The sequence below is a fragment of the Castanea sativa genome, chromosome 6, assembly GCF_040712315.1.
Source record: "Castanea sativa cultivar Marrone di Chiusa Pesio chromosome 6, ASM4071231v1".
Lineage (NCBI taxonomy): Eukaryota > Viridiplantae > Streptophyta > Magnoliopsida > Fagales > Fagaceae > Castanea > Castanea sativa.
Genome location: NC_134018.1, coordinates 38013193 through 38037520, shown reverse-complemented (window position 1 = coordinate 38037520; position 24328 = coordinate 38013193). Strand labels below are relative to the sequence as shown.

Genomic DNA, 24328 nt, shown 5'->3' with positions numbered 1-24328 from the left:
AAGTTGGGCTTAAAGAAGTCGTGGTTACACCAGGTGACAACTCTCACTAATTAGTAAATTAATTATATATTTTTGTTAAGATATATTTCCTCAATTAAAAGGATAATATTTACAAACTATTTACAAAAATTTTATCATTTAAATTTCAACAAATTGAAATTCTGTTCAAACTAAAAGTTTATTATAAAAATTTCTAAACAGAAATCCCACACAACAATCCACATTCTCTTTCTAAAAAAAAGCATAAACACTTATAAAAATAAATAAACTCTTATAAAGACTAAACTCTAAACAATTAGATATGATTGTTTGCTTATTTGAAGGAGAGAGTATGAAAGAAAATGTGAGGATGGAAAGGATTGTTATTATCAAGGGTAGGGAAGGAAGTCCTCATTAAAGCCATAGCTCAAGCTATTCCTACTTACACCATGGGCGTTTTCCAATTACTGGTGAAGTTGTGCAATGATTTGAATGCAATGTATGCGAGGTTTTGGTGAAGGTAGGCCAATAATGAAAGTAAAATACATTGGAAGAGTTGGTGTGTATTATCTCAATCTAAGAAAGAGAGTGGAATGAGATTTCGGGACATAAGGAGCTTTAATTTGGCTATGTTAGCAAAACAAGGGTGGAGGCTTTTGCAAGATCAAGAGTCTTTAATTTATAAGTGCTTTAAGGCAAGGTATTTTCCTCGGGCTTCATTTTTAGAGGCTACTGATGTTCCTAACAGCTCATATGTTTGGAAAAGCTTGATTGTTTCCCAACCAATCCTAAGGAGGGGTTGCTGTTGGCGGGTTGTCAATATTCGGGTTTTCTATGATAAATAGCTGCCAAATTATCCAACAAATAGAGCTCTTCATCCACCACTTGATGGAGATTGGGACTGTTGAGTATCGGACTTGATTGACTGGACTATTCATGACTGGAATCGAAGTATTATTGCTGCAAAATTTCATCCAGAGGATATGGAAGTCATGGTTCGAATCCCATTGAGTAGAAGACATGTTCCAGATGTGTGGATGTGGCTTCATAATAAAAAAGGAAATTTCTCAGTGAGGTCGAGATACTATATTTCTAGAATGATTGTTAAGGACGGGAATGGACTTATGGAGAGCTCGAATAGATGAGGAAAAGGAGAGGTTTGGCAGAAATTATGGAGATGCCATCTGCCCAATAAAATAAAGGTGTTTGCGTGGAGGGTATGTCAAGATATTTTGCCAACGAAGGAAAACCTATCCCGTCGAAAAATTGTTAAAGACCGATCCTATGAGCTTTGCAAACAAGTGAATCTGTGCTTCATGTGCTGTGGGAGTGTGGAGTTGCACAAGATGTGTGGGCTAGTAGCAAGGTGTGTATGCAGAAATGCACAACGTTCAGAACAGATTTTCTTTAGTTAGTTAAGGAGTTGATGACACGGCTTCAGGTGGAGGACTTGGAGTATTTCTTTGTTCAATGCTGGGTTCTCTAGAATCAGAGAAATTCGGTGGTGCACAAAGGATGTATTCAGGATTCGACTAGGCTGGTACAGCGTGTGAAAGACTTTCTCCAGGAATATCGTGATGCCCAGACTCAGCTCTCAGTTCAGATTTCACCTAGTTCGATGCAGCATTAGGTGCTATAGGCTATGAAGCACGGGTGCGTTTTGGGACTCGGGTGCGGGTGCGGGTATGGGTACGGAACTCGACAATTTTTGAAAAAGGTGAGTGCGGGTGCGGCGGGACTCGGCAATTAAAAAATTATTAAAAATATTTATATTTATATTTTCTATATATTTTTACAATTAAAATATTCTTAAAAAACATATTACTATGCCTTGATTCACAAAACAAAGAAAAAAGAAGGCAAGAAACACAAAACAAAACACAAAACCAAAAAGAAAACACAAAAAAAAGCAACAAATATTCAAAATAAATTGACGAAGGACAGATTTAGGGTGTTTGGGCCTCATTCAAAGCCGATTTCGGCTGTTCCGGCTGTTCCGGTGAGATTCAAGGTCGATTTTGGCCTGTTTCGAACGTTTTGGTATGTTTCGGCCATTTCGGTCACCGGCCGATACGACCCGATTCTGACCGAATCTGCCCAGTTCGGCGCGAATCAAGCCGAGTCGGCGCAAATCCGTGAAAAAAAAAAAAAAAAAACTCAGACGCGGCACCGATGTGTGGGCAACCGTGTTGGACGCCGCGTCCCACGTTGGGCCGCGTCGGACTCGGGTGCAGCATCCTCCCAGCCGCGTTCGTGCTTTCTAGGCTATGGGTACCACCTTCAGGTTTAGTATATAAGCTTAATGTGGATGCAGCAGTGTTCAAAGGGATGAAGGACTCAGGCGTGGGTGCAGTGGTTCGGAATGAGTTTGGCGAGGTTATGGCGGCGATGGCGGGGAAAGGCTCTCAGGTATAGGACAGTGAGGAAGCTGAGGCGTTAGCATGCAGACGAGCTATGGAGTTTGCTATAGAAGCTAGTTTTAGGGAGATTAATTTAGAGGGGGATTAATTGTAGAGGGAGATTATTTTTGGGACATGTGTATGATGACATTAAAAGTATGGGAAGGGAGTTTAGAGTTTTTTCTGTTTCATGTGTTAAGAGGGGTGCCGATTTAGTGGCACATTCATTGGCCAATTTTGCTAGACACATAGATGGGGAAATAGTGTGGTTGGAAGAAAATCCACCACCTGCTTCTGATGCTTTGTATTTTGATAACTACAATATTTGTTTGAAAGAGATTGCCTTCGATTTCCAAAAAAAAAAAAAAAGTAATATTTTAAATTTTTTTTATTTTTTTATAATTTATTATTACTATTTATTTAATAATTTAGTTTTAATTATTTTAAAATTTTTGAGGTTACATATTTATTTATTTAAAACTAATATATATATATTTATTTATTTATTTATGTTTTGCAAATATATATTTTTTCGAATGTTCACACCTGTACATGTGCTCAGCTTAAAGTTGTCCCTATTCATGGGATTCATTTATATATATATAAAATCAATTATGAACTTGCATGTTGTCAGCCACATTTAGAAACTCCCCCCATTTATATACAACTTATACATGTCACATTGAGATGAGTTTTATAAAATAAACTCCCCCGCATGCTTCTTTTGTATTCTCTCCGGTCTGGATGGTAACACTAGTACTTAATGAAATTGGTTTTTGGGATTGTTTGGATACTGGTTATTGCTGAAATTGAAAATTGAAAACTGAAAACGCTGTAACAAAATAATTTTTAAATGTGTAAATAGTACCGTGAGACCTAGCTTTAAATTTTTTTTTTTTTACTGAATAAAGTACTTGTGGGTTCCGTGAATAGTGCACGGTTTGAAATCATTTCAATGCAATCCAAACGTAGGCTTAGGGTCTGTTTGGATACTGCTTATTGCTGAAAACTGAAAATACTGTAACAAAATAATTTTTAAATGTGTGAATAATGCTGTGAGACTCAGTTTTAAAGTTATTTTTGCTAAAAAAAAGTATTTGTAGATCCCGTGAACAATGCACAAGACCCACTAAAAAACGCACACGACAGCACAAATGCAAACTCCACTAAAAAACGCTGTATCCAAACTAAAACTTAATGTTACACCAGGGAAAATCGGTCTTATTATAAAAAAAATTCATGTAATTTATTTTTGGAAATTAATAATAGAGGAACATATTTGAACCATATATTCAGCAAGCCAGGGGCCTGTATAGCCTCAAAATATCCTATTCACTACTGGGTACACCTAGCTATTTTGGTGTAACCAGGGGCAGAACTAAAGTTTTTTGCTTAATGGGGCCAACTCCTATTTTTATAAGCTATGTCTTTAAAAATGTTTAATAGTTATAGTTCTGCCCCGTGTAATCTTACCTCTTACTTGTTCCTGTAAATGTCCCAACTTTGTTATAATAATAATAATAATAAAAATTTATGGGACAAAGTTTAATTATAACTTTACTCAATATCTTTTTATTAAAAGTAATTTTTAACAAATTCACCATTACATTATATCTTCTTCTTATATCCTTCATATTTGCAAAATTTCTAAAAAATTAAAGATCAATAACTATGTTATTAATAAATTATTTAAATTGCAAGTTTTTGTAGTTTAAAACTATGTATAAAATATAAGTTTATAGATCATATAGTAAATAATATTCGATTCATACAAAATTTGACATATGTTATAAAAGCGTAAAGAACATGCAATTTAACAGTTAAATTTTTAAAATATATAGTAACTTAGATTATAACCAATTTTGTAGTTAAACTTTGCTCATAATTTATTTTTGCAAACGGATTTCTTTTAACTATTACGCTAATTCCCATATGCAACATTTTTTATTTTTATTTGTTTTTTATGAAATGTACGTATTACTAGTTTTATAAGAAGGTTTAAGTTAAACGATTCAAAGATTAATAGTCTTATACGTATTTCCCATATAATATTAATATATTTGTTTTGGTCTGACGGGTTGTGATGCATTGCCTTCCACGCATAAGCATATCTACTATTTTTTTTAATCTACTGCTCAGAACCGAATTCAGCTCAAACAATTGTTAAAATAGATGTGAAATTAGTTTTAATATTAATATTTTTTCCTTTCTTTTTTATACCAAATCGTACCAGTTGTTGCTTAACCTATTAGTTGAATATTATTATTATTTTTTTCTGAATAATATTAATTTATTATTGAGACGCACACTATAATTAATTAATTATATATCCCACCAACCATATTTTATGTGGTGAGTGCAAGAGAGAGAAGCAGAGAATGAAAGAGAGAGCTTGAAAATAAAAGCTAATGCGAATATAATACAAATATCACAGCAACACACAACACGTTCAGTCACGGTCACGGGTAGACCCAGCTGAGAGCTGAAGCTAGTAGTAGCAAGAAAATGGAGGAGAACGGAGAAAAAAGATGGAACTTTTGGGGGATGGGAAAGCTGAATCCACAGTCGAAAACATCAGTTCGAGGGCTTTTGATGAAGATATGGGGAAGTGTTAACAAAGATGATCCAAGGCCACTTTTGCCTCTCGGACATGGCGACCCTTCTCCTTTCCCATGTTTTCGGACCACTCCCGTAGCCGAAGATGCCGTCGTCGACTCTCTCCGCTCCGCCAAGTTCAATTCTTATCCACCCACCTCTGGACTCCAGCCGGCCAGAAGGTAAATATTATTACAAATCTATTTTCACGATATTTTCGTAACATATCTTATTTAGCAGTAGGTTGAAATTAAAACACGTAATAATTTACTAATTAAAATTTGTTGTAAAAATATAAACGGTTATATATGTATAGCGGTTTAAAACCACTGTCTCATATCTTATTCAGTAGTAGGTTAAAATTAGAACAATGTAATAATTTACCCATTAAGATTTACTATAAAAATGTAGCATATGTATAGTGGTATAAACCACTGTCTCATCTCTTTTTTTTGGTTAAAAGGGATTCATTCAGAACTTAACTAGCCAACAAAGGTAGAGTATTGGCGCATCGCCTTAAATACAAAACATTCACATCATTCACTTTATATTCTCTTGACATTCTATTTGACTATTTTCGAGTCCTGTAGGCTTTTGCTGGTTCTCCTGTAATGGGTTTTACTTACGTTCCCTGTAAATTGCATCGTATTGTAATTTTTTTTTTTAGTTTTATTGCAGCTTTACGTCTTATATTTGCAGTTTTTAAGTTTTGAGGTCAGCAAAGAAAAAAATATTAAAATAAATTATGAGGTTAGTATTCAAATTTTTTTATTAAATAGAATTCAAATTAGTACAATCTTAACCAACACCACAAAACTTGTTAACATTTGACTAAATTTACTACCGATATCATCTTATCTTATTATTTATCATTAACTCTTTGTTACTTCGTAATTGTAAATATTTTGTTGAAAAATTATTGTTCATAACGAATTATGAAAGAGTCTTGGGGTCACACAATCAACTAGTACAATCTTAACAAGCACCACAAAACTTGTTAACATTTGACTAAATTTATTACTTATATCATTTTATCTTATTATTTATCATTAACTCTTTGTAACCTTGTAATTGTAAATATTTTGTTGAAAAATTATTGTTCATAAGGAATTATGGAAGAGTCTCGAGATCACACAATCAACTTATGTTTGGATTATATCCCTAACATACAGGACTACTATTAGTGCTTGGTAAAAAATAATTTAATTATTACTTGACATATATACAAATTGTGACAAATTTTGTGTTATCAAAAAAAAAAAAAAATTGGTATACATTAACATTACTTCTTAAGTTTCATTTTATTTTATTCAATAATTAAGATTGACAATTATTATTATTTTTTCAATTCTCAATTACTACCATTAAAATCTATTACATTATGTGAAATACTATCTCATTATATATCTTTGTAATGTACTTACATATTGTTGTCTTTTTCACAACCGACTTGTTGCTATCATTATTCATTACAAATTTGCTTAGGCAATATTTGCGCTGTCGGGCAACAGGTAGGGTACAAAAGCGTGAAAAACAATGGCGGAGGTGGTTTGCACTTTTATTTTTTTATAATAAAAATTCAATATTAAATAAGGAATAGAATTAAAGAAACAAAAAGGTTAGCTGGAGTTATCCTCCTATTAATAATTATTGGCTGCTATCACTCTTTTAGAATAAAGTGGACCAAATCAATCCTTCTACATTGCTACGAAAAACCCATCTGAGTGATCTGACAACTATACTCCAAACATAGTCTCACCTGTGCAAATTGTCTTTATAAAAAAGAAGAAAAGTCTCACTCTCACCCGTGCTAAAGTAGTGTAGGTGACAGTAAAAAAAGGTCATATATAAATGCAAATTGTCTTAAAAAAAAAAAAAAGTCTCACTCTCACCTGTGCAAAAGCAGTGTAGGTGAAAGTCTCACTCTCACTCTCCTCGTTTTGCATTAAAAGAAGAGTGGTTTGAGTGATAATCCTAAAAAGACCTGTGTAGTACATGTGGTATTACTTATTGCCGTCGCGGAGAATGGGATTAAGGAGCCCATACTGGAGACCCTTTTTTTCATTGAGCAAAAAATATATATATATTTGGAATTTTATGAGAGTGAACTGTCCCTTAAGGTATTTCTCTTTATGTAAATTTTTTCCCCCTAAAACCAAATGAAATATTATTAAGAAAACGAAAGATTACTACCGCACATCATTGGTGCAATGGTCACTCCACAAACATAAGTGTTTGTGCGGTGTGGGGGGCAAGAGTCGGGATTTAAGTCTCCAAAAAAGAGCTTCACACACATATACACTTAGATTAGGCTATAGTAGAAATTCTATTTTGTATATGTAAAAAAAAAAAAAAACGAAAGATTAATTGCATGCATCTCCTCTTAAAAGCCCGCTTACGTAGTTCATTATGAGCAACCTTGTTAAAAGTTCTTTATATCAATCACTATGTGCATGATTTCAACATTATTGATTGGTTTTCCCATTGTACGTAGAAAATAGTCCTACGGTCTACATCTCATTCTGTTGCTTCCTTTACATATCTTCAATGGTCAATGCCATTGACTAATTCACTGTTCATCATCAACCCAACAGAAAAAGTTGTTGGGAAAGTTAATGTTTTTTACGATCCTTGTATATATAGGAGTTTTATTTGGAGTAGCCTAAGCTTTGAAATATTAAAATTTGCCCTCTTGTGGTTTGATCTTAGCATTTTTTTTTTGGACAATCTGATTTGATCTTAGCTTTGGAAAAAAATTCTATTAAAAAAATTTACTTATACATTTTTTAAAACACACTTAAAATGCTCTTAAAGGTAATGATATATATAAAATTATAAGAAAAAAGAGATTAATGCTTTCAATGAGAAATTAGTGTTTGTACATTTTTTATTTTATTTTATTTTTTTATAAATATGAAAGGGGTCATTATGCTAAAATTGCACCTACCTAAAGTTTTAATAAAATAAAGGGGGAGGAGGAGGATCTTGAAAAATCCACGGGGGCATGGCCCCTCCTCTGCCTCCCTCCCTCTGCCATTGATCACTTTGCAAAAATGTTTACAATGTATATTCTTATTCTTAGAATTTTTTTTTTTTTGAACACAAAACGTGATGGTTACAAGATGATCAAGTTCACTTATCTCGAATAAAAAAAAATTATTGAAACTTTCCCAATTTTCATATTGATTCTATGAGTCTATTGAAAAACAGATGATTTATATTGCATGTTGTCATATATTCAATTTTAATCTAATTAATTAAGTTAATGCTTGAATTGTAACAGTGCTATAGCAGATTATTTGTCTCGTGATCTTCCATACACATTATCGCCAGACGATGTTTTTCTCACTATAGGATGCATCCAAGCAATTGAAATAACACTTAGAGCCCTTGCTCGCCCGGGTGCTAACATTCTGCTTCCAAGACCATGCTTCCCATTCTATGACTCTTATGCTTCATCTATCAATCTTGAAGTCCGTTATTTTGATCTTAATCCAGAAAAGGGTTGGGAGGTTGATATTGAAAGCGTCGAAGCTCTTACTGATGAGAATACCGTTGCCATGGTCATCATAAACCCTGGCAATCCTTGTGGAAGTGTCTATACACACCGACATTTGAAAGAGGTAGGTTAAACCTTTTTTTTAGATACATGAAATTAATTTGTATTATATGAGTAGCAAAGATTAAACTTTAACGTCTACTCTAATCCTAATTCACAAATTTACCTCCTTATTAGCTAGCCAGGTTGTTTTCAGAAGATGTGAGTGAAATATTGACCCTTAATACTCTTACCTCCTCGTGTAATTATTTGAGTCAATGTCTTTTCAGAAGTAGAATCAACTTTGTTTTAAGAATATGTAAGAATATGAGAATGTCTAAAAGTTCATAAGAGGAATGACTTATGAAGTTTTTAATGGTGCAACAATAATTAAATTTTAGTAAATGCTGCTAGACTCTCACATTATATTGGTTTGGAACTCATGCTTCATATGTTTCTGTAATAATAACATGAATTCTCAAAAGTAAAACTTATTTTTTATTGAAGCGTTGATGACAATATTATTGGTGGTTGATTTTATGAATATTAGATTGCAGAGACGGCGAGAAAGCTGGGCATTCTAGTGGTTACAGATGAGGTTTATCACCATCTCACTTTTGGACCTAATCCATTTGTGCCAATGGGAGTATTTGGATCAATAGTGCCTGTTATCACACTGGGGTCTATATCAAAGAGATGGCTTGTGCCAGGTTGGCGACTAGGTTGGCTTGTGATAAGTGATCCTAATGGCATCCTTCGAAAATCCGGGGTCATCTCTCTCTCTCTCTCTCTCTGTTAAGCTTGCACAGCCACAAACACATACAGAATAATAATTATAATGAAGGTTCTGCATTATATTTCAATATATTGGATGAGTAATAACAAGACATATGCAGTACTCTCAAATCCTTTTCTTTTCCTCTCAGATTGTAGAATGCATTACAGACTGTCTCAATATGACATCTGATCCACCAACGTTCATTCAGGTTTGTAAATAGCTATGTTGATGTCTCAATATGGAAGCATGCAACATTTTGTTCCTCTTTCAAGCACTTTATGTATTTTTATCCTTAATTCTTGTTGGAGAAAATTCACCTAAAAGACAATAGAACAATTTGTTTTAATAGAATACTAGAGAAATAACATGAAAAGGCCCAATTTCTCTAAACCCAACTTTGACTTCATTATATCCTTAGTGGTTAGGCTGAACAGCTCTTCCACCTGAAGTAAAGGTGAATCCTACCTCTAACTATGTGGAAACTCCCAAGACTTTTTTCTAATAGTTATCTGGTGCTTGTGGGAAGTGAAAAATCTGACTCTATTGGCTTTTACTCCCATATCTCTAATACTAACATGAGATGACTCTATTGTTCCTTAAGATACTGGTGAGTGATGTCCAACTTCTTGTTGTATAATGAAATTAAGATGGTTATTCATTCATTCATCCATTTAGTTATATCACTATTTCAATTTTTTTCTCATTATTTTAATAATACTTTACTGTACTTTATTTGGTTCATGGTAGAATGACATTTTGCTTCCTTTTTTTTTTTTTTTTTGTATGTAGATTATTTTCATCTGCATCTGACATATAATTTTCCATTCTCTCTCAATTGTTTCTTTCAAACTTTTAACATAGTGATACTGAAATATTATGATCATCCATGTATTTTTGTCTTCCTTCTCTTGAAAATATAACAATGTGGTTTATGTATTAGGGTGCAGTTCCTCAAATCCTTGAAAAAACAGGGGAGGATTTCTTTTCGAAAACTATTGACATCCTAAGGGAGGTTGCACACATATGTTATGAGAAAATTCAGGAGATACCTTGCATTACTTGCCCAAATAAACCTGAAGGATCCATGTTTGTGATGGTAAGGACATCCAAATTTTTAATTATTTGTGCCTAAAAAAGTAATTAATATCTTATTGATTAGGAATTTGGTCACAGGCTAAGCTAAACCTGTCATTATTGGAAGACATAAATGATGATACGGACTTCTGTCTCAAGCTGGCTAAAGAGGAGTCTGTTGTTGTTTTACCAGGTATGTAACAAGGTCTTTTCCCATTAAAAAAAAGGTCTTTAAGATTTCTTGAGCCAGACAAATACATTCACAGATCCAGATTTGTAATGCGTTAAGGAGGTGCCTTTTCATTTTACCCCCAAAAAGAGTGGCCTCAGTATTTGTTTGGCTGCTTTGTAAATCTTTATATATCTTCTGGACTAGAGTTCTTGTACACTAGTTGAGAAAATCTGGGTAGTAGCTAGGCTGCTGGAGTAATTTCTTTGTCCCTAATATGGTGCATTTAAAGATAATTAGGCTTAGATATTATGGCCTGATGAGCTAAAAATGATGAGAAGGGACATAATAAAAATAAAGAATAGGAGAGCTAGTAAATCTTAGATTCTTGTCCGTTTGGGAACAACTTATTTAGCTTTTTGCTGAAAACTTTTTGTTGAAAGTGTACTAATATATATCTGTACATTGAAAAAAATTTGAAAAAGTGAGAAAATGCGGGAAAAAAGTGAGGTTTTAAAAAGCTGTACATAAAATCTAAAAATTGAAGCTGATACCAAACAGGCTCTATAGTATTGAGGAAGTTGCTCTCGTAGGAGACCCTTCCATGTTCCCCCATTGACTACTAATTATATAATCATGGAAGGATATCTAAAACACAAATATTTGCCTTTTAATATTTTGATGTATTTCATTCTCAAGTGGATGCCCTTTTTTCCCGTGTAATATTAATACTCGATCTCAAAAAGTTCTATAATTTGGAAAAAAATTTCCTCTTGAAAGATAAACCTACAAATCCACATTCAACTTCAAAAACGTTTTCTGCAATGCTTGCTTGCTTTCTTATTGAAGGCATTGGGGATATCTCTTTTAGGAAATAGTGATCGTCTCTTGAAATCTCTAGATGTCACCTTTACAAGCCCTTACAAAAAAAAAATGGCAATGGGTTGAGGACAACAGTATGCTTGTTGGATATGTCACTTTCTTGCACTACGGTTAGCATATTATTGGAGTGGATTTATGTGGCTTTTTATATTGATTTTGTTTTTTCGGTTGTTGTTTTCGTTGATAATTTGATAGTTAGGGGAGGGGAGATTTGAACCGTGGATGATTCAGTTGAAAACACCAAGAAGTGCTAGTTGAGCCACAAAGCTCTTGGCAAATATGTTTCTCTTTAGTCCCTATACTTTTAAAATTGTTTTAAAAAAGTCCCTATTGTTATTTGATGGATAAAAATGCATACATGACAAACGGAATTTATGCAATGGCATAGGCTCCACTTTATTAAAGTGACCTTAGTTTCATAAATTCTATTTGCTACGTCCGCATTTTCTTTCCATAAATGATGGTAAAGACTTTTTTTAAAACAATTTTAAGTATAAGGATGATTTTAAACAAATTTCAAGGGTTGAGTATGATATATTCAATTTAACCCCAAAAACAAATTCTCTTAGACAACTGAGCACAGAGTCATGGCTTTTCAAAATTTTGATTGCCAAGTACATGACCCTAGCTGAAAGCAAATCTTGACCATGAAACATGTATTACAAGATTAAAATCTTAGTCTTGACAATGAAACATGTATACATCATATAACTTAACATTTTAAAAACAAGACAAAGAGAGATGGCTATTGTAGTGCAATTAGCATAGATGATTGAGAAGAAAGAATGACAGTAAGATTGCTAGTCTTTTTTAATATTCAAAAGATTGTCATATCCTAATTAAAGGGTTCGATCGCGATTACTTTGGTTGAGTAATATTTTGTGGAGAACAATTTCGCTGCTAATTGAGTCTAATAGTACTCAATCTTTTGGTTTTCAGGGGTGGCCGTGGGGATGAAGAATTGGTTGCGCATAACTTTTGCAGTTGAGCCTTCAGTTCTTGAAGATGGCTTTGGGAGAATGAAAGCCTTCTATGAAAGGCATGCCAAGAAACAATAAGAATTCTCTTAAGTTACAAAATGGAGCTGTAGTGATCAACAACTATGCGTTGGATATATCTCAAGCTCAAGCTGGTTACTCATGGGTGGTTTTCATGAATGTTAGGAATTATAATTGTTCAAGTATTTGAAAATAAAGTCACCTCTTCAATGTCTTGCTACTCAAGCAAGACACCAAGAAGAAGAGTGGTGATGACTTGTGATCTGCAACTTTCTGTTGCACGATTACACGATGTCAGTATTGGTGATAGGTGATCTGCAACATCCCGTTGCATGATCTCATATATGTTGTTACTGCTTGCACCAATAATTTCATTAAACCTTAAATAAAGTAATTCTCAGACATTTGAATGTGTCCAGTGTAGTTTGATTATTGAACCAAAAAATATTGTTCAATTGGAGAACTTCTAAAACAAGAATTTATTTCAAATAATTTCCTAAGAGCTTGACAAGTACTACCTAACTTGAAATAATGAAAACAGGAAAATAATGATTAAATTACACTTTACATTCTTACAATTTGGAGTGATTTTGATTTTGTCCCACTAAGGCTGCGTTTGTTTCGGCAGTAAATAGTTTCCGAGTGTAAAATGATTTCAGCTGAAAACATTTTCGGGAAAAGAAAATATTTTTAGGTGTTTGGTAACATTTGAAAAAATACTTTGAAATTTTTTTTTCAGATGTTTGGTTGTCATCTTGAAAATATTATAGAAAATGCATTTTGTATTTGTTGCTCACATTTTCTCACATTTTCTTAGCTTCCAATCAATATATAAAAATCTTTTCTCAGATAAACACAGAACAATCAAAGCCAAAAAAAAAAAATCATCAACTTTGGGAGAGAAGAAGGAAGAGAGAGAGAGGAGAGATCGTGCGATCGAAGGATTCGATCGCGCGGCGGAGGCTTCGATCGCGCGATGGACGGCGGCAGAGGCTTCGATCGCGCGATGGACGGCGAAGGCGAGATCGCGCGGTGGACGGCGAAGGTTCGATCGCGCGGTGGAGGCTTCGATCTCTGCTTGATCGCGCGGTGGGGATCGATCTTTGCTTGATCGTGCGGCGTTGGATCGATCTTTGCTTGATCGGCGGTGCGAGGCATGGCTCGGACGGCGAGATTGCGCGGCATTTGGGCTGGCCGGAGCTTGGCTGGGCTGGCCGGAGCTTGGCTGGGCTGGCCGGAGTTTGGCTGAGGTGAGCTTGGAGATGAGTTTTGGACTGTGTGAGGAGTGTGCTGAGCTCTCTCTCTTCAGGTGTGATTTCCGGAAATCGTTTGAAGGTAAAATCAAAGTGGAAACGATTTTCCGTTAGAAAGGGCTGATTTTTCGGTCAAACTGGAAACGATTTTCCGTTGACCGAATTTTCCGTGGCTGCCAAACAGAAGGAAACGCGTAAAATGATTTCCTGAAACTGTTTTCAGTCCAAACAAACGCAGCCTAAGTTTCAAATTTGGATTTGCACCATCGCTTGTATTTGAGGCTTTCAGCTTAAAATAATATAGTTTAAATGTTGTCACATCATGTAAATTTTTTTTTTTAACCTTGTTGTGAGTGGTATGTCATTTCATCATCAAAAAGTACATTTTTAAGGAAAAGAAAATGGATTGAGATTTTGTGCAATAGCCTTATTACACCATATAATTATCATACACACTTATATGGTTATATAAGATGTAAAAGTTAATAGTGTTAAAATATATATATATCTATATAAAAAAATTACTTATTAACCGTTAAATCTTACATGGATATAGTAATTGCATGGTTACTAGATTCAAATATAGAGAACAAAGAAAACAAGTCCCTACCCATATTTCTGAATCATGCTTTGATTATCTTTCTTTTTTAAAAGACAAAAGCACTGTAATCTATCTTGTAAATGTAAATGTAAATTTTTATTGCGAACTGTTGTAAGCTTTTGTGTGCTTGAATCAAAGTCTCCCGCAAATTAATTTTTTAATGATTTTAGATTTATCGGAGATTTTCAAACTCTCTTTGTTGCGGGCGTTCTTTACCCTACATTTGCTTTTTTAGCTCATATACTTCCACCATGTTCTATAAAAAGAAAAAAGTTGAAAAGCATAATCTTTTTTCCATTCTTTACCAAACATAAAAGAGAAAAGTAAAATAAGAAATCCATGTCATAGAAAGATAGAATTTTTTTGGAAAAAGACTTTGTTTTACCCATTCAAGAAACAGTTGAGAGCCGCCTAAAACTGCTCTAGCTACCAATTAAAGGAGAGATGGTAGATCTAATAGCAATTTTGGATTATTAGAGGGGAATATTTCAGCTAATAAATTTTGATTTTGATTTTTTTTGGGGGTGGGGGGGGGGGGGGGGGGTGAGAGAGAGAGAGAGAGATTATTCTATGTTTATAGTGTATGTAGTAAAAAATTAGTCTAAAACTTATACACATGAAAGAATTTGAACCGTGTCAAAGATAGAGTCAATCAAAAGATAGGGTCAAACAAAGTGCACACTTACTAAAATAGAGATTTTCATTTATTAACTAAATTTTGGGCTTATTTAATACTCCTACAAGATAATAAATAACTCAAAATTTTCTTCTATTTTTGTAAGATTAAAAAAAAAAATTATTACCATGTTATTTTCGACATTTCTTTTAAAGATTTTATTGACCGATAATTTGAGGCTTTCTTTCATTTGAGGGACTTAGGCCATGGCCTAATTGGCCTAGTGGTTGATTGGCCCTAGTTGTTTCCACTTTTTTAAAAACTGGATCAGACCAGCTAGTTCAATGAGTTAAACCGGGAATCGAACCTAGAACAGGGCTTGTAAAAATCGGAATAACCGGTCAAAAACTGGGAAAAATGGAAAAAACTGGGAATCGGTTCTTTGACCATTCTAGTTTTTAAAACCATGCTTCTTTCCCATGTACCCATCTACGTATCTTGGATGATAATCCACTCCCTACTAAGAAGACTTCCCTTCTCGAGAATGAGAAGGTGGAAAGCAAGTACATATACTAGCAAGAAAACAAATTCATTTCATCTAAGGCATCAATTCATATGGCAACACAAACTTCTCCTTAAGTCCAAATTCCCAAATATCATGATCTTCAATAAATTCAAGACACTTGACTTTGAGAAGTATAGTGACACTAGTAACCCAATGGTCCACTTCAAGATATACTATCACAAGATGGCCTAGTAAGGCTAGTATACAAAGAATGATCCTCTTGTGATTCAAACCTTCCAGATTAAACTTAATAGGACCTGAAACAGTCCGGTATCTTAAGCAATAAAAATTGAGTTGTTTGAAACACTTGGTGAATGCCTTTTTGTCTCAGTACAGATTCATAAATGTTGGCTTTGATCGGAAAAAAAGTGTGGAGAAACTTTCTGAGAATATGCCCAGAGATGGAAGGTATAAGCCCTGATCTTTGTTGGGTTAGTAGGAAAGAAAATAAGCCCATGACTGGGTCATTGGGGCCTATCATCTTTAGAGCTGTTTATTGCCAAGCTTAATCATGTGCTGAATGTACTTGTGTGTGGTTTGGGGAATCTAATTTGCCTCCAGCATCCTGACTCTCCAGAATATGATAATGAGAATGTAATAAGTATGCCCATATTTGGTTTGGTTTGATTAGAAATCTGATACGATTCTTAGGAATATGGCATCCTTATGTTTGGTTTATTCATAGGAGGGTGGTAGGAATTAATATTTCTTTCAAACTATCCTCAAATATATAAATACAATGTCAAGATTATTACCCATCATTTCTATGTGACTTCCGACAAATAAATAACTAGAAAAATAATATAAACCCCAAATCAGCCAAATATCATAAAATATTAGCAAAACATCATTGTGATGACTTTGTAATAAACATCCTACCACCCTCCTATGGTTGAGTGTGACTTCCTCATGGTGTCTTGCTTGAGTAGCAAAACATCAAACAGGGGATTTTATTAACGAATCCCACAACAATTATTATTCTTATCATTCATGGAAACCACCATGAGTAACCAGCTTGAGCTTGAGATCCAACGCGTAGTTGTTGATCACTAGTTTTCTACTGCTGGATTATGTAATTTAGGAGAAATTTTAATGTTTCTTGGCATGCCTTTGACAGAAGGCTTTAATTCTCCCCAAGCCATCTTCAAGAGCTGAAGGCTCAACTGCGAAAGTTATGCGCAACCAATTCTTCATCCCCAGGGCCACCCCTAAAAAAGAGATTCGAGTACTATTAGTGGCAATTGGCAGCATAATCAATTAGCATATACAACTGTGGATATTGTGTGAACGAGTGTAAATGTAAAATAAGTGAGAGAATATTTACTGAATTCCTAAACCCATCCCTGCATATCATTACAATCTTAGCCATTAATTTGGATTTTGGATATGACTATAAATCATTTAAATACTAAACAAGAGTGGTAAATTCTGGCCATCATTCTGTCTTCTAAATCATCTATTCTCATTGCACTACAATAGCCATCACCCCTTCCCTCTTATCTTTGTTTGCCCTAGGCTTTAGTTAGTAGGTAGCTTATTTTACTATTGAACTTGCTTGGTTTTGTTGGATTAATGGCGCTTGTTGGGGTCTGAGTATTGAAAATTTAGATTTGATGGAAATCGGGACTAATATATTATATTGTTTCAAATATGTGACGAATACGGGGAGACATGAAGTTCCAGGGCTGGAATGATGACGGAGACACCCACTCAACCCTATGCCATTACCATCCTAATAAATATTTTATGTACCAAGAAAATCATTTCTTAGCCAAGAACCTACTACTTTTGGATTACATGTTTCATGGTGAAGATTTGCTTCTAGCTAGGATAATGTGAATTTTGAGAAGCCATGACTATGGGCTCAAGTGTCTACGGGATTTTACTTTTTCAATAAGCTTTTGGAGACACAATAGAATATAGACTAACTACAATATGTCCACGCTTCTGCAAAAACCCAATATAAAGAAGGAAACTACAAAAATCAATATATAAAGCCACATATTGCAAGAAAGTGACCAATCCAACATGCATACTATTGTCTTGTAATGGCAACATATAGAGATTACAAGAGGTAGGCAGTCACTGTTACCTTGAAAGAGGTATCCACGATGCCACCATTAAGAATGCATTCCATAAACTGTTTTCTAGGTAAAATGTGGATTGTAGGTTTATCTTTCAAGATGATTTTTTTTTTTTCAAATTTCATGTTACTCTGTGAGATGATCTGTTAGTAAGAGATACAAAGGGGGTTAAAAATAAAAGGAATCCACATACACTTGGGAATGAAATGTCAAATCATTGAAAGGCCAAAATTTCCTAAATACCATACTAAGATTTACTTGCTCTCCTTACATTCATTTTTCCTTTGTTCTCATCATTCTAGACTTCTAGTTCACCAGGCCATGACTTGTAAGCCTAATGATCTTTAAATGCATGATATTAAGTACAGAGACCTTACCCCACCAGCCAACTACCTGGATTTTCTCAACTAATGCAGATGTATAAAAATTTACAAAGCAGCCAAACAGTCTATAAGGTCCTTTTTTCTGATTTAACCAAGGCAAAAAAAAAAGACGGGAAATCTGAACTTGTGACTTGGGTTTTGTCCAGCTCAAGAAATCTTAAAGACCCTGTTACATACCTGGTAAAACAATAACCGAATCCTCTTTAGCCAGCTTGAGACAGAAGTCCATATCATCAATTATGTCTTCCAATAATGATGGATTTAGCTTAACCTGTGATGAAATTCCTAGTCAGTAAGATATTCAATGCTTAATTTTAAGGCACCAATTTGTCTAAGATTTGATATCCTTACCATCACAAACATGGATCCTACAGGTTTGTTTGGGCAAGTAATGCAAGGGATCTCCATAATTCTATCATAACATATATGTGCAGCCTCCCTTAGGATGTCAATAATTTTTGAAAAGAAATCGTCACCTGTTTTTTCAAGGATATGAGGAACTGCACCCTGATACATAAACAACATTATTATATTTTCAAGAGAAGGAACAGGGGAAAAAAGGGACGATTATAGCATTCCAGTATTCATATGTCAAAATATTGAATTAAAGTATCAATAACGAGAGAAAGGAACAGTAATATGTGCATATTTAGATGAACATAAGCAACATACTAAAAAATGAAAAAAGAAGCAAGATGTCATTCTACTAGGAGTCAAATTAATTAAAGTAGTATTGTTAAAATAATGTGCTAAAATTTGAAATCTGCAAAAGTGATATAACATAAATGGATGAATGAATAACGGTCTTAAAATTTTATTATACACCAGGAAATTGGTCACAAACATCTTTAGGGATACCAGAGGGGTCTTCTGTTAGTATTTTTAGGGATTTGGAAGTACAAGCCACTAGAACCAGATTTTTGAAATATCTCCTTTAGGTCTAATGAGATTTTAGGGTGACTAATTTACAACCAAGCAAAGTTTCACATCCCACAAGGAGCTGGTAGTTATTAGAATAAATTCTTGGAAGTTTGCACCTAGCTGTAGGATTCCCATCCCGAAGAGCTGTTAAGCCTAAACCACTAAGGACATGACAAAGTCAATGTAGGGTTTAGAGATGTTGCCTTTTCTTGTTATTTCTCTAGTCTTCTATTACAGGAATCAGGAAACTCTTCTATTGTCTTTCAGGTGAATTTGCTCCAGCAAGAATTCAGGATAAAAATACATATTAGCTTCTGAAATTTCTTGAAAGAGGAAAAACTATAACATTCTTTCACTTTGGTTTTTTTTTTTTAAAGAAAAAAAAAACAAAACAGAAAAAGAAAAAAGAAAAAGAAAAAAAGCTATTTTACAAACCTGAATGAATGTTGGTGGATGAGATATCAGATTGAGAAGATTGATAATGCAATCTACAACCTGAGAGGAAAGGAAAACCATTTGAGACTATTACATATGTCATGTTATTATTCATTCAAAATGTAATATAATGCAGAACCATTATTATAATTCTATTGAGTCTACGGATGTTCAAGCTTAATTCAGAGTACACACATGAATGTGCACATGCACACTCACACACACAAGAGGGAGATGACCTTGGTTTTTTGAAGGATGCCATTAGGATCGCTAGTCACAAGCCATCCTAGTCGCCAACCTGGTACAAGCCATCTCTTTGATATGGACCCTAGTGTGAGAACAGGCACTATTGATCCAAATACTCCCATTGGCACAAATGGATTAGTTCCAAAAGTGAGATGGTGATAAACTTCATCCGCAACCACCAGAATGCCCAGCTTTCTTGCTGTCTCTGCGATCTAAATTTCAGAAAATCAACCACCACTAACATTAACACCCTAATTACAAAAAAGAAAAAAAAAAGAAAAAAAAAAGAAAAAAAAAGGTTTTACTTATGAAAACTCACACTTATTGCAGCAATGTTTCTAAACCATTAAATCCACCATTGTGTTACGTGTAAGTAACAAGATCATATGAGAGTCAAGCACAATAAACTAAAATTTAATTGTTGTTTCGCCACTAAAAGCTTTAAGTCATTCTTATTATGAACTTATAGACATTTTGATATTCTCAAAACAAATTTGAACTCTACTTCCAAATAGACATTGGCTCAAATGATAAAGAAATTAGGTAAGGAGGTAAATTTTTAATGCTATTTTTTGAGTTGATTGCAGTTAATATATTAAAGGTCAAGATTTTACTTGTCCCCTGAGAACACCTTGGCCAAGGAGGTACAGTTGTGGATTAGGATTGGAGTTGAAGTTAAGACTTAATGTTGCCTAGTTAAGTACATTAACGGTTTAACCTACCTTCTTTAATTGTTGGTGTGTATAGACACTTCCACAAGGATTGCCAGGGTTTATGATAACCATCTATGAAGCACGGGTGCGGGTGCGGGTGCGGGTACGGGTGCGAGACTCGGCAATTTTTGAAAAAAGTGGGTGCGGGTGCGGCGGGACTCGGCAATTAAAAAATTATTAAAAATATTTTTATTTATATTTTCTATATATTTTTACTATTAAAATATTCTTAAAAAACATATTACTAATTTACTATGCCTTGATTCACAAAACAAAGAAAGAAAAAAGCAAGAAACACAAAACACAACACAAAACCAAAAAGAAAACACAAAAGAAGCAACAAATATTCAAAATAAAATTAAGGAAGGATAGATTTAGGGTTTTTGGATCTCATTTAGAGCCGATTTCGGCTGTTGCAACCTGATTCTCGGCCTGTTTCGGCCGTTTCGGGCCCGTTTCGGCCGTTTCGGTCGCCGGCCGATACGGACCGATACGGCCGAAACAGGCCGATTCTGGCCGAATCGGCCCGAATCGGCGCGAGTCGGCGCGAGTCGGCGGGAAAAATAAGATGCCACGTGGCCAACGCGGCCGGACGCCGCACCGACGCGCGAGCAGCGGCATCCCTCGCGCGTCGGCGAGTCCCGCCGCGTCGGACGCGGGTGCGGCACCTCCGGTGCCGCGTCCGTGCATCCCAGATAACCATCGCACCAGTATTCTCATCAGCAAGAGCTTCTATGCTTTCAATGTCAACCTCCCAACCCTTTTCTGGAATAAGATCAAAATAACGGACTTCAAGATTGTTAGATGAGGCATGAGCACCATAGGATGGGAAGCATGGCCTTGGAAGCAGAATGTTGGCACCTAGGCACGCAAGGACTCTTATTGTAACTTCAATTGCTTGGGCGCATCCCATTGTGAGAAAAACATCGTCTGGCGTCAACGTGTATGGAAGATCATGAGACAGATAATCTGCTATGGCTCTGTTACAATTAGAGCATTAAATAAAATTACAGAACTTGGTAGAACATAACATGTATGGACGATCACGAGATAGGTAATACACAAACACACATTCTGTTTATGTTTTATTTTTCATCCGCAACCAATTCATAACATTCATATGACAGTATGAAAATGTACAGTACTTTTTAAAAATATTGGAAATAAAGTTAATCATCTTGATGATGATGGTACGAAAGCTAGCCTTCGACTTTTGTTTAAATACCATGTATACACTGCAATAGGGAACTTTTATGAATGGTGATTGGATAGACAACATGGATCGAGATATTTAATAAATCACAAAATTTTAAGTGAAATTAGTTTTAGATATATCTTCCAATTGCACTGGTGACTAGACCAATCTTTTTTGGCTTCCTCCGTGGGTATGATAAATTGGCCAGAACGTTTTCTCAAAAACACAAATCTGCAAATGGTTATTCATCTCTTCACCTAGTATTACTTTATAATAAGGAGAACAAGAACAGGGGGAAGTGTATGAGGAGATTGTTTTCTTTATTTGAAGTAATTAAAAATCTTTCTCTGGTTATATATTTTTCATAAGAATAAGTCAACACATTTGGAATTGATAATAGGGCAGCACCATTCCTCTACACTGCAGAATCAATTCAGATATATAAATGGGATGAGGAATGGCTAAACTTGGACACATTAAATATTTCTTGAACCTGTCCTCAACGAAACAATTACAATAATATATATAAAACGAATTACTGGTGGCATATGGTTTATTTTTTGGGGCCACATATTATATACATTCCAACTTTCTAGCAAAACTGGAAAACATCCTTAAAAGTTAGAGCACTCTGTTACACTATTTTTCTATGGCTTCCTTGTTTTGGATTATGTCTCCAGAACGGAATTAACAGCTTTGTTAAAAATTAAAAGAGGCATGTTTATTCCAAACAAAAAATGCTTGTGTACACAACAAATTTCACAACTTATTAAGATATATAGGAGATTGTGATTAATGCAACATCATTTTCATTAGGACTAATAATCACTTTTATTGCACACCAATCACAACCTACTATCTTAAATATTGAGTTTTGTGGAGTCTAGTTGTGTTTGATCTGGATTATGATCCGATCTGAAATAATATTGCTATAGTTTTTAATGAGAGATTTTCAAAGGCTTGTTTTGGAGATTAGGATTTTGTGAACAGTAAAATCTTTGCAACTCTATAGACGTAGGTAAATTGTCGAACCACATAAATACTATCTTGTATGATTGATTTTTTTGGCACATCTTTTTTTTCTAATTTTTGCTTCTCATAGATCTGAGAATTTCATATGTATTCCCTTCACTTAATTCTTAAGAATTGTGAAAAATATTGTAAAATTTATCATGTTGTTCTATTTATATTGGATTCGAATAATCTTGATTCTATTTATATTGGATTCGAATAATCTTAATGTGATCTTTTTCGTTGTGCACCACACTTTTGCACCATTGAGACTGGGTTCACTGCAATATTTAGAGTATTGCACGGGGTACAACACTAATCAAGGGCTGTGATTCAAGTTAAAAAGTCATCCAGAGTTTGAAATTCAAAGTTAAATGTTTAACTTTTAATTTTTTTTAAATCTTTTTTGATCGGATGGCTGAGAATCAAAGTTGTTGTTTACTTATTTATTTTTTATGACGGCTGAGAATCAAAGTTAATTTTTGAATGACTTTGAATCTCAAAGCTCGCTTGGTATTGGCATTAATGTCAATCTATCCATGATAGACTATCGAAATTCACAAATTCAAAGAATTAGGGTCCGTTCAGAATCCGCTTATTTTACTGAAACTGAAAATTTTTTGCTGAAAATATAAACATAGAAGTTAGTTAAAATAGTACAACAGACCTATAAATAGTACTAAAAAGTGCAGTGAGACTCATGAATGATACCAAAAATAAACTGAATAGAAAATAAGTTAGCAAAAATAATTTTTACTAATCGGACACTTAAAAGTACAAACCGCACGATTTTCATGTTCTTGTCCTTACCAGTTGCTAGACAGCAAAATTGACAATACATAATTGAAAAAAGCCATGAGCATCATAGCTCAACTCATATTTTTTTGGTGTTTCTAAATTCTAACAGATACATTTAGGCTTCAAATCTCTCAACTCCAACTATCTCTTAGTTTCTAAAAACTAAAAAGAAATGAAGTGAAGTAAACCACAATAAACAAATATATAAACTAAACAAATACGAAGGAAAGTTATGTTTTACATTTACTGTTCAGTGTTCAGTACTCTTTTACGTTGTAAACTAAACAAATATGTAAGGTAAACTTTGCATAAATAGTGAATATAAACCTTTCATTGTACATTATGTGTAGTATTTACCTCCTTGCAGGCAAGAGTCCAAGCATTGTTGGTGGATAAGAATTAAACTTAGCAGAGCGGACAGCATCAACAATGGCATCTTCAGCTAAGACTGTGGTCCGAAAGCATGGAAAAGGCGAGGGGTCACCGTGGCCTAGAGGCACAGTTGGCCTGCTGGGATCATCTTTATCAAGATTTTCCATTATCTTCTTCAGAACGCCTCGAACCGTGGTTCCCGACGGTGCGATCATCACCTCTCTATTCGCCCCAAAATTCCATCTTTCCATTTCTATCAGTGGCTAATTCTCTCTCTCTCTCTCTCTCTCTCTCTGATTTGATATGAACATCAGCCTTTGAAGCTCTCTCTTTATTCTGTCTCACTCTCACGTGCACACACAAACCAAAAACCAGTAATTAATGTGGCGGTTTAAGCCATGCAATACATAAGAGCACGAGATTCTGTTTATAAATTTTTTTTTTTATATTATGTACTCTGTTTTATAACGTAACATCCAACGTATATTATAGATTATACAGTAGTATATTATATACAAATTCATTTAAAAACAGTAATCAATGAAGTTAGCACTTCACAAACAGGTTAGCAAGTGACTAACATTCATCAAGAGTCAACGAAGGAAAACAAGTAGGTTTTTTTTTCTCTTCAAAAAAAAAAAAGTAGTTTGTTTTGAAACTTCTCTATTTTTATTTAGGTCGAATGGTGGCTATCTATAAAATTTTCTTGAAGCTCTTAGATCA

General features: G+C 34.4%; 2 protein-coding genes across 2 annotated transcripts; one reads left to right on the top strand and one right to left on the bottom strand.

The window, feature by feature from the left end:
• Positions 1-4732: 4732 nt before the first annotated feature.
• On the top strand, positions 4733-12917 carry LOC142641794 (tyrosine aminotransferase-like). The gene is made up of 7 exons (XM_075816270.1): positions 4733-5155; positions 8257-8596; positions 9062-9280; positions 9438-9497; positions 10230-10385; positions 10463-10556; positions 12354-12917. Exons 1-7 carry the CDS (start codon positions 4884-4886, stop codon positions 12470-12472), a joined length of 1260 nt encoding a protein of 419 aa, XP_075672385.1. The 5' UTR covers positions 4733-4883; the 3' UTR covers positions 12473-12917.
• Positions 12918-16536: 3619 nt separating this feature from the next.
• LOC142641618 (nicotianamine aminotransferase 1-like) lies at positions 16537-23856 on the bottom strand. Its single transcript, XM_075816088.1, has 8 exons — positions 23591-23856; positions 20930-21209; positions 20239-20301; positions 19510-19728; positions 19271-19330; positions 18266-18421; positions 18092-18185; positions 16537-16655 (listed from the first exon to the last, which is right to left on the bottom strand). Exons 1-8 carry the CDS (start codon positions 23854-23856, stop codon positions 16537-16539), a joined length of 1257 nt encoding a protein of 418 aa, XP_075672203.1.
• Positions 23857-24328: the final 472 nt, after the last annotated feature.

What these genes read in the sequence shown, in the direction of transcription:
- LOC142641794 (XM_075816270.1), top strand. Translation starts at nt 4,884, where the DNA reads ATGGAGGAGAACGGAGAAAAAAGATGGAACTTTTGGGGGATGGGAAAG. An exon ending in GCATCCTTCGAAAATCCGGG is followed by an intron (nt 9,281 to 9,437) that starts GTCATCTCTCTC and finishes TTTTCCTCTCAG; the next exon opens with ATTGTAGAATGCATTACAGA. An exon ending in AAGGATCCATGTTTGTGATG is followed by an intron (nt 10,386 to 10,462) that starts GTAAGGACATCC and finishes ATTTGGTCACAG; the next exon opens with GCTAAGCTAAACCTGTCATT.
- LOC142641618 (XM_075816088.1), bottom strand. Translation starts at nt 23,856, where the DNA reads ATGGAAAGATGGAATTTTGGGGCGAATAGAGAGGTGATGATCGCACCG. An exon ending in GCATCCTTCAAAAAACCAAG is followed by an intron (nt 19,331 to 19,509) that starts GTCATCTCCCTC and finishes CTTTCCTCTCAG; the next exon opens with GTTGTAGATTGCATTATCAA. An exon ending in ATCCACCAACATTCATTCAG is followed by an intron (nt 18,422 to 19,270) that starts GTTTGTAAAATA and finishes TTTATGTATCAG; the next exon opens with GGTGCAGTTCCTCATATCCT.